Source organism: Dreissena polymorpha, chromosome 7 (assembly GCF_020536995.1).
Source record: "Dreissena polymorpha isolate Duluth1 chromosome 7, UMN_Dpol_1.0, whole genome shotgun sequence".
NCBI lineage: Eukaryota > Metazoa > Mollusca > Bivalvia > Myida > Dreissenidae > Dreissena > Dreissena polymorpha.
The window spans coordinates 70775579-70786938 of record NC_068361.1 but is presented as its reverse complement, the minus strand read 5'-3'; the positions used below and the strand labels follow the sequence as shown (position 1 = coordinate 70786938).

General features: G+C 35.1%; 1 protein-coding gene across 1 annotated transcript; it reads right to left on the bottom strand.

Annotated features, from left to right (window-relative positions):
• Nucleotides 1–5740: 5740 nt before the first annotated feature.
• LOC127837447 (uncharacterized) lies at nucleotides 5741–11052 on the bottom strand. Its single transcript, XM_052364568.1, has 4 exons — nucleotides 10885–11052; nucleotides 10270–10405; nucleotides 9042–9199; nucleotides 5741–7541 (listed from the first exon to the last, which is right to left on the bottom strand). Exons 1-4 carry the CDS (start codon nucleotides 10925–10927, stop codon nucleotides 7339–7341), a joined length of 540 nt encoding a protein of 179 aa, XP_052220528.1. The 5' UTR covers nucleotides 10928–11052; the 3' UTR covers nucleotides 5741–7338.
• Between the last annotated feature and the right edge of the window lie 308 nt (nucleotides 11053–11360).

Genomic DNA, 11360 nt, shown 5'->3' with positions numbered 1-11360 from the left:
GGGCTACCAAATTTGGTATGTATTGACATCTAATAGTTCTCTACCAAGTTTGTTCAAATTATGCCCTTTGGGTCAAAATTGACCCTGCCTGGGGGGGTCACAAAACTGAACATACGCTTATATGGGGCCTATTTTGTTAAAACTTAAAAAATCTTTCTGTACATAACCATTGGGCCTAGGGCTACCAAATTTGGTATGTAGTGACATCTAATAAACCTCTACCAAATTTGTTCAAATAATGCCTTTGTGGTCAACTTTGACCCTGCCCAGTGGGGTCACAAAATTGAATAAACGCTTATAATGCGCCTATTTTGTGAAATCTTTAAAAAAAAACTTCTAATCGAAAACCATTCGGACTATGGCTACCATATTTGGTATGCAGTAACATCTTATAGTCCTCTACCAAGTTTGTTCAAATTATGCCCTTTGGATCAAATTTGACCCTGACCCGCGGGTCACAAAATTGAGCATTATATACGCTTTACATCTTGCTAATTTTGTGAAATCTTTTAAAATATTCTTGTCTTAAACTCTAGGACCTAGGGCTACCACATTTTGTATGTAATGATATATAGTAGTCCTCTACAAAGTTTGCTCAAATTATGCCCCTGGGGTTAAATTTGACCCAGCCCAGGGGGTCACAAAAGTGTACATGTGCTTAAATAGGGCCTATATTTAAGTATTTGCACATGCCGAGAATTTTTTTTTTTCAGCCATTTTTCAGCAGTGGAGCGATACAGGGCCATCATGGCCCTCTGTTTTTTACATGAGCCTATATTTTGAAACGCGATTATGTTGAAACAATTAATTTCAGTGTTAACAACAGGCGTGTGTTCATTTGTTTAATCACGAAGTCAAAACGAAATATGTATTAAACTGACAGTTACCTAGTAAGGTATACATTAATCATACAAAGTTCTTGTAGGTAATGATGTATAATTGAAATTTCCGTGGAAGTTTATCGTTTATGAACATAAATACTACACGTCATTTATGTTAATTTGACGTTCTATTAATATCCGTCAATATACGTAGAGAAACGATACCTCACGAACAAAGTCGATACTACCCGCCTCCATTAGTCTGCTATAACCTTTAAGGGACCGTCAACCACGATTGACGAAAAAAGAAAAGTTCTAAAATACCGTATTTTTTTTTAATTATTATTTATATTGATTAAAATATCACGACTTGTATATTACATTACTTGAAAAAAGTTGTTTAGTTTTCATATTTTCAGTATATTCGGTAATAGTTTTTTCTTGTTACAGGTATCAGGTAACAACCGGTTAACTATAAATAACGCAAGTAGATTGATCATCATCGTCACGTTGTAAACCCAGGAATGCAAATTGTGCAGCCGTAGTAAATTGTATATTTTTTATTTATAAAATAATCAATCTACTTGCGTTATTAATAGTGTGTTTATCGCTATGTCACATATTTTCGCTATGTATATTCGATTTTACATCGCGAAATTTTATTACAGAATATACTGAAAAGATGAACATTTTTCAAGTAATGCAATATACCAGTCGTGATATTTTAATCAATATAAACTAATAACTGTAAATAATACGGTATTTTAGAACTTTTCTTTTTTCGTCAATCGCAGTTGACGGTCCCTTTAAGTAAAATCTAATTTATATTTGCTTTTATGAGTATAATTCACAAACTTTGTTAGCGATCAACACTAACCTCATTATCGCATATTTTCATTATCTAATGAATACATGATCCTATGTATGTATGTTCTACTAAAGTCATGATTCAATGTCCCCATGATCCACTAAACTCATGACGTGTTTGTCTTCATCAACCACTAAACTCATGATCCTATGCCTGTATGTTCATTTAAACTCAAGATCCCGTGTAACCAGGACACACTTAACTCATGACACTTTGTCATAATGATCCACTAAACACATAACTCCTGCTATCATGATCCATCAAACTCATGATCCACTAAAGTCATGATCATATGGCATTATAATATACTAAACTCATCTTATAATATCGTATGATATTATGATACGCTTAACTAATGATCTCATTATATTGAAGCCCATTATACGCATGATCCCCTGCCATAATGATCCACTATACCAATGATCTTATGTCATAATGTTCTACTGAACTAATGATCTAATGTTATTATGATCCACTGAACTCATGATTTAATGCCATAATGATCCACTAAACTCATGATTTAATATCATAATGATCCACAAAACTCGAGATCTAATGTCATAATGATCCACAAAACTCGAGATCTAATGTCATAATGATCCACTTAACTCGAGATTTAATGTCATAATGATCCACTAAACTCGAGATCTAATGTCATAATGATCCACTAAACTCGAGATCTTATGTCATAATGATCAACTAAACTCGAGATCTAATGTCATAATGATTCACTAAAACTCGAGATCTAATGTCATAATGATCCACTAAACTCGAGATCTAATGTCATAATGATCCACTAAACTCGAGATCTAATGTCATAATGATCAACTAAACTCGAGTTTTAATGTCATAATGATCAACTAAACTCATGATCTAATGTCATAACAACCAATGATATAATGGTTATGAATCGATGGAGGCTCTACAGATGACCACCAGTTGCATCCTTGCATCCGGACTCCAAGTGTAGCGGCGATCAAGAAGAGGAACTCGGGTATTAATGCGAGAGGTGATCACATTATAATTACAAATATACGCTCGCTCAGCATACAAAATTGAAACACTTCGTTTATAAATTTTTATACTTTGTAAATGATTTTTTACATACGGTGCTGCCTTGATGAAGCAATAATTTGTATCATAACACTTTTAAAACTAGAATCAGAAAGTAATTACCGATTTTATCAGAATAACTTTGATACTAACGTATAATGTACAGGGATACCGTTTCGAAGTTGTCCCCGCTGGGCATTTACAAAAGTCAAATATTGAAAACATACATTGACCAATCATTCTGCTTTGATATTGTTTCATTTGTATTCACAGTTCATACGCTATTGTATACATCTAAAGGCAAAAAATCATGCTTTCATACCGAATGTGTTTTCTGCAATTTCATATTGGCTTTTGGAAGAAAGTTAATTCAAACTTTATATAGGATCTTGCATGAGTGGTCGTTTTGTAGTAAATTTTTAAACGAGTCATCTAAATAAGGATAAAGACGAGGCTTGCCGAGTTTTTATCTCTATTTAGATGACGTGTTTAATAAATTCAATACAAAATGACCACGAATCTAAGTTTTCTATTTATAACATGACCAACAAATTTTCTGTTTATTTTATGCTCTTTTCACCGTTTATTCACATTGTAAACGAGTTCAACTGAGGAAATTCGCTGGAATAATAACGCCATTTCGTCACAAAAACGAAGTCATTTCAAATTTATATAACTAGTGTAATAACACCCGTGTATTAAACAAAATTGAGCATTACGTTATTTCACTCCTGGAGCGTAGGTCATGTTATTGGCGTCGCACTGAAGTGCGCCGACTCGTATGTAATACGTTTTTTTTTCGCTTATGGGAGGAGAAGTTATTGTACGTATCAATCTATATATTTTTGTTGTCAGAATATCTTGCATAGTGGTGATTTTTTGTGTAAATTAGTGTAAATAAGTACTGCATTTGTGCCTATTACACTTACTACAACATTTAATGCCAATAATGCAAAGCTAATTAGTTTAATTAATAACTGATCACAAGGACTGGGCAATAATAAAAGATCACAGGGACTGGGCAAATACGCGAACCGGTGAAACTTTCTGGTTTTGTATAAAAAAACAAAACATAATCAAAATATATTTATTTTGTGTTTTTTCTAACAATAGCGCAGACTTTTGCTGTTCGAGTTTTGGTTAACGCATATTTTCTTCAATTTTACAAGACGACAGCGATTACACGTTTTATTGCTTTATTGATAACCGTTACACTACAGTCACTTATTAATATCTTAGTTAGAAGGTGATTTTTCAAGCGGTTCCGTAGTGTAGTGGTTACACGCTCGCTTAACATGTTAGAGGCCCAATGTTCAAGCCCCAGTAGAATCAAATTATTTTATTTGTGTTCTATGTTAACTTTTTGTTTAGATGTAGACATTTTAGTTTAAATAAATATGCTGTTTTATTGTAACCATTTTTTGTTTTTATAATGCCCATGAAATATATGTGTGAGAGGGTGTGTGTGTGGGGGGGGGGGGGGGGGGGGGGGTTCGTCAACCCCTATCGTAAATGAGCAACGTAAGAATAAGTTCAGAATCATCTTCCCTTGGAGTTGAGAAAAATATGAAATTACGCTTACAAGATGAAGCAGATTTTTTAAAACCTACACAGTTATGTTCTATCTATGAAAACTGCACATGGATGCCAGTAAAACAAGAAACCGTCGGAGACGGGTGATGCTCCCCAAAGGTTTTTTGTCACAATATTGCACTATATATTCAGATAAAAGGAAACGTCTTGAGGGCACAGTAGTTGATTGGACAATATTTTTTTATATAAAATTTCAAAGGGCCATAACTCTGTGAAAAATCATCCGACCAGAACCCGCTGATAATATGCACATCTCCTCTTGGTAGTGAAGCTTCCCATAAAGTTTCATTGAATTTCGGTCATTAGTTGCTGAGAAATAGCCCGGACAAGAATTGCACTATATGTACAGTTAATGGAAAATTTCAAGGGGCCATAACTCTGTGAAAAATCATTCAACCAGAACCCGCTGATAACATGCACATCTCCTCTTGGTAGTGAAGCTTCCCATAAAGTTTCATTGAATTCCGGTCATGAGTTGCTGCGAAATAGCCCGGACAAGAATTGCACTATATGTACAGTTAATGGAAAATTTCAAAGGGCCATAACTCTGTGAAAAATCATCCGACCAGAACCCGCTGATGATATGCACATCTCCTCTTGGTAGTGAAGCTTCCCATAAAGTTTCATTGAATTCCGGTCATTAGTTGCTGAGAAATAGCCCGGACAAAAATTGTGCACGGACGGACACACGTCCGGACACACGGACGGACACACGGACGGACGGACAGACGAAGCGGCGACTATATGCTCCATCCAAAAATGTTTGGGGGAGCATAAAAAAGAAAACCAATGTAAATAAAATAAACTATGAAATATTTGGGGTTACAACACAAAATCATAGATAATGGTTATTTGGGAGTTATAACACAAAATCAGAGATACTGGTTATACCAGTATCTTTTTCTATTTTGTTTAAAATAATCGGCCAATATATTAATATTAACAGTAGAAAAAAATCGTTCCATGTAACTTCATTGAGTGCCTTTTACATTGAAATTCCTGTTGCCCTTTGATGCTTTGCATCAATACTTATCTTGTAATTATATGTACTTCATACCTTTGATTTTTCTGTCGGTATTTTTGTGATCATGATATTTATGCAATTACGTGGCCATTTATTTTCACAACACGTGGTCATATATATCTTTGGTGTGCTGATTCTTTGTCAAAAGCACATTCGTTTTCTACGTTTGAATGTTCAATCGGCGTATGCTTTATATGTCATTAACAAGCAAGTCGGTTACGAGCATAATAATAGCTTAAATGCACAATTCCATTAAGAACATTATGAGAGAATTTTCACGCAACAGAGGATCGACTCTATACGCCATGTCAAGGCTCCATAATGAAATTGCAAAGAAACGTATGTGTTCGCTTGTACCAAATAAAAACAAACAAAACATGATGACATTTTTGAAAGCATACAATCGTGTTTAAAGCAACTTATTCATCTAGTTACTACACATATTTCATATTGCAAAACATGATCGTGGAGTCAGGCAATGTCCAAAAAGACACCACGATGGCTTGCATCATCACTATTCCACAAGGTTATACCATTTATGCCTAGTGGAATCTCCCATCCATTGGATCAATTTATTTCCAAAATTAGGGATGTCTAGTATATTTATTTCTATATTTGGAATATTTATTACAGAAATTCCTTTGAGAAAACAACGCAGACCCTGATGAGACGCCGCATCATGCGGGGTCTCATCTGGGTCTACGTTGTTTGCCAGGGCTTTTTTTCTAGACGCTAGGCATAAATGGGATAAGCTTCATATACGCGTATACATATACATTTAGTTTCCTTCTGTGAAAATAGTCTTCATTTTTTCAAATAACTTTTTCTATTACTGTTAAACAAATTCTTCACTTCAGTCAATCTTCTTAACAACATGAAAGTGATTTTACGCTCACATCGTTTGATGTATTACTGTATACAATTTTTTTTTCTTACACTGGACTTTAATATTTCATAATGATGCAAATTAATCTTAATCTAAACATGTCAGAGAAGTCCCTGTACCGACATCAACGTTCTAATATTCAGCTGGATATTTTCCATGTAATTGTTTTATGATGTCGGCATAGATAACATACACCTTTGGCCTTGTACACGATTGTTTAACATGCGATACAAACTTGGAACGTTGGACTACGGCTCTTGCATGACAGATACAATGATCAAGGATAACGACTACCAAGAAAACCATATGTGTACACCATATCTACTTGAAATTGTAAAAACAACTTTCACATATAATGCAGTATTTTGGAGGGAGTATTAATAATCGCTGGCTTGTGGCGTTTGAATTATAAATGGATCACACTGAATTACAAAAAGAATTGTTGCAACACAGACACAACAAATGGAAAATGAAAGTATCCAAAACCCCAACTGGTGTGTCATGTCGGCACGAACCGGGTACCAGACTAACTGTACGGTTATACATTATATAGTAATGGTACATTTACAAAACCATAATGCACATTCTTTTTTTGGAAACGTAAACGAAAATGTATTTCGCACAGAAGAACAACCAATCAGAAAGAGGCGGTACAATTGAGTGATTTTTTAAATTTGGATTTTACCATAGCATAATACAAAAAAGATATATAACTGTACAACTTATTTAAAACGCTTACATGATATCTTTTAAAGCACGTGTTCATTAATGTATAACGAATAATAGAAACTCGTTGTGAAAATGTTACCAAAGTGATGAAACTTTTCAATTAATGAACGCAATGAAATTGAAGCTACAACAAGAAAGTGACACGTTTGATACACATTACTTGAAACTTAATCTTGACAATACTGATATTGAATTTGTCCTGTTGAGAGAGTACACATGTTTATTTATAATAAACCTCATTTAAATAATTACATTAACCATATACACAATTGCGCACGATATACCACTAACATTGCTCCTGAAACTAATCGCCATAACATGGTATTATAGTCTACTTTGCAACACGCTCGCACCTGAAGTCGCGTTACGCCGGTGCGTATTGAGGCGGGGATTGTGGGTAGCCGCCTGGTTGTCCTGGATACGGAGCGGGCTGTCCGGGATACGGACCAGGTTGTCCGGCATACGGACCAGGTTGTCCGGCATACGGACCAGGTTGTCCGGCATACGGGGCGGGTTGCCCGGGATACGGGGCGTATGCCATTGGTTGAGGCATCATATTTGCCATCTCTACAATACACAAATTTCAACGCTAGATGTGTGTCTGGTAACATAGATTTAACAAGATACAAATGCTCTTTTTTCTTTTTTATGTATATACACATGTATTCATGTAAACATGTGTTCATGTACCATGTAAGTGTTCATGTGTCGTATGAATAGATGTCGTTGCAGGAAATCTAAATGGAATATATTGTGCCACAAAAAAATAAAAACGAGCATTTCGTATATCGTTTAATCTATGTTTACCATACCACATCTAGCGTTGAAATTTTGGCTATTGCTATAGCCCATTTCAATCCGAGTAGTCACGAATATTTACGATTTCAGCCGATAAGACTCCGAACAGGTAACTGGCTGACAAATGAAATGCTGGAGTAAAATGTACAATTAATCTATTTATAGTAGCAATATTTGTAAATTTATGGCGGATATTTTACTGATAAATAGAGAATACACCGGAGAAAATGCCGCACGTGAGCCATGTGAAAAGTTGTAAGAATATGGGCGGTGGTGGAAACGATGTTAATAGAGAATATTATGCGAATTTCGGATAAAGATCCAGTTTATCATGCGAGACTTAGAACCGATGTACCAACGCGAGGCTTGCCGAGCGTTAAATAACATGGTTCGAGCCGAGCATGATACACTTGATCTGTATCCAAAACTCACATAATATTCTATTTATCCTATTATTTCCTCCTTATTTCCAGTAATAATTATCAAATCGCATTTTTGAACGATTTTGAGTTTCCGTAGTTGACAAAAACAGACTCTCCAATTTTTGGAAAAAAAACAATTCTGATCTAAAAATAGCGATAGTATAAACCGCATGTTTATACGATCGTTGTAAACAGCTCGTATGAAACTTCTCTGATTGAACGAAAGTCCGAATGTATGTTGGGAAAGTAACTAATTATTGATGATATATTAAATTGTTTAGTGATTGTGGCAAACTACCGATTGAAACGGCATTTTTTATTTCAACAAATGAATCTGTTGAAGCAGACGCCATGCTGATTTAATGTAAACATAATACTCCAGAATTTGATTGGTTAGCGTGGTCAGCTGATAGATAGTAGACTTCCGAGTTTCTGCGAATATTGCCGATCTCCTGGTGAAATGGGCTATGAGGACTGATTTTTTATGGTTAATTTTATTTTACGAAATATTTTGCGAAATATTCGTTGATTTTGAGAATTTATGTAACTTTAATATTTACAGTCAGCATATGCAATCATCGAACAAGTTTGCTGGGTTAAACACTTAAATATTTCACATACTGGTTATGATAATCGTTGAAGATATCATGTATGACGCAACTTGACGATTGCCAGGGCAATCCGAATATGAAATTAATATTTAAATTAATATTAATAATTTATATGCAATTTTAAAAGGACCTTGTTATACTAAAATGCCGGTGTAGTTTTACTCGGCTTATCATTAACTCGAAAACGTAAGGTTGGTTAATAAATGTGGTTATTAACTTAATGTAAGTGAACATACGTTGATTGTTAGATATGACGGTGATGCTAGGGTTCGCAGCGGCTTCTCGCACTATGACCGCACGAAGACGACGACGACGACAGCAAACGCCGCAGCAGACGATAAAGATGATAAATGAGATCGTACCGACGACTCCGCCTGCTATTCCTCCAGTACTCCTGAATAGATAATTGAATATTTCTTTAACAGACTACCTCTCTGTCGTCAACAAACAAGAGGGCCTGGAAGGCTCAACGTCGCTAACCTGAGACACAAGGGTACTTACCTGTTCTGGGCAGCTCAATATATCATTAAAACAATGTTCTGACCAAGTTTTATAAAGATTGAACTATACATGTGACTTTCGGAGTGTTAACAAGGTTTTATGACAGCCATATAAGGAAAATGCCCTGCCCCAACAGGCGACAATGCTTTTTTAAAACCCAGAATTAATTCGAACTAATACAAGATATCATTACAAAACATATTCTGGGCAAGTTCAATAAAGACTGAACTATAAAATGTGCGTGTTAAAAAAGTTTTACTATAACCATATAAGGAAAAATGCCCCACCCCCTAGCGGCCATGTTTTTTTTTTCAACAAACCGGAACCATTTTCCAACTCATCTAATAAAATTAAAATACATGACCGAGCTATATGAAGATTGGATAATAAATGCGATTTCTAGAAAGTTGACAAAGTTTTACTATAGCCATATAAGGACAAATGCCCCGCCCCCTGGCGGCCATGTTTTTCAACAAACCGGATTTTTTTTAAACGCATCCAAGATATCGTTGAGACAAACATTCTGACAACGTTTCATAAAGATCGGACAATAAATGTGGCCTCTACAGTGTCAACAATTTTTTTTGCTTAAGCCATATTTGAAAAACTGCCCCGCCCCCTGACGGCCATGTTTTTTTAAGCAACGGAAGACATTTTTCTAACTCGTTCAATATATCGTTGGGACAAATCTTGTGACAAAGTTTCAAGAAGATCGGACAATAAGTGTGGCCTCTAGAGTATTAGCAAGGTTTTAGTAAAGCCATTTAAGGAAAAATGCCATGCCCCCCTGGCGGCCTTGTTTTCAACCAACCGAAACCATTTTCGAACTCGAAAACAAAAGAAACGGCAGAAACTACTTTAAAATACCAATTTTTAAATGAGACACATGTTTTTGTACATACTAGTTAGATTCCTTTGGTGTCTATACATTACTATTTGTGAAAATTTAAGATAAAAACGTACGAGTATTCTGGGGCGGATGTCGCGCTAGGACAGCATTTGTAGCTAGTACGTAGGTAGTTAGTGTCTATACAGCAATATGTACCGCTGTAACAGCTGAGGCTAGAATCGCACCTCTCAGAAGCTTCCACTAGTCTTCCTGTAAATAAACAGAGCACTATGTTGCCGTTAAAAATGGTTCGAAAGATGCGAAATCAAAGCAGTTTATGAGGTGGTTTCCTATAAACCACACAAATAAAGTGCATAACATAATAGTATACTGAACCTCTAAAAATGTTGTACAGACATTTGTGTTCGTGTTTTGCTTGAAAACGTGTTACTGTATATCATTAATGGAAAGAGATGCAATCATTTCGTCAATCAGCGGTAAAAACATGTAAATTATCTCTATTTCCAGTCATCAAATTAAATTTGATGACACCATTATCTTCGTATTTTTATGCTACAGACTATTAAAAAATAAACGTGTATCCCAGCACTGTGAATAAAAAAAAATATGTCTAACTAATGTATTTTTTATTTATTTCTCACTTTTATGTGCACATTAAATACAACATCTCTTATTACGTTATAGTAACGTTTTTAGTTTATTAATTGTTGCTGATTTTCCATTATTACCAAAGCAGCAGCAAAAGATCACGATTATTAAAGAAGAATGCATGTCGATTCACGATGACTATTGCACTACTTGTGATCCGGCTAGTTTGCACAATTTGCCCAACTCTTATCTGCAGGTAAAATTTGTGTTACTTCGAACCATATCAATGAGAACATAACGCTATGATAACAAAATATGGCCTCGATGTATCTTTAACTGATAACAGTAACCATGACATTGCGTTTATAAGATAAAATTCATGCATTTTGAAAATGTCATTTGCATGAAACACGACTGTATACATATTATCAGAAACACAGCGTAGAACTAATCACCTTACACAGATCTAACTTAAGCGATTACACAATTCCACGAACACTTCAGACGAACAACAATTTTACATGAAATTAGTTAAAACATACATGACTGCTTTTTAAAGGAATTACATCATAATTCTAAATAACCATATATAAGCGTACGTTCATCTTGAAAAACG

Bases quoted from the DNA above. Each gene is read 5' to 3' on its own strand.
- LOC127837447 (XM_052364568.1), bottom strand. From the start codon at position 10,927: ATGCATTCTTCTTTAATAATCGTGATCTTTTGCTGCTGCTTTG. The intron at 9,200-10,269 runs GTACGTTTTTAT...TTATCTATTCAG, and splicing joins ACATCCGCCCCAGAATACTC to GAGTACTGGAGGAATAGCAG. The intron at 7,542-9,041 runs GTATGTTCACTT...TGTGTATTGTAG, and splicing joins CGTCATATCTAACAATCAAC to AGATGGCAAATATGATGCCT.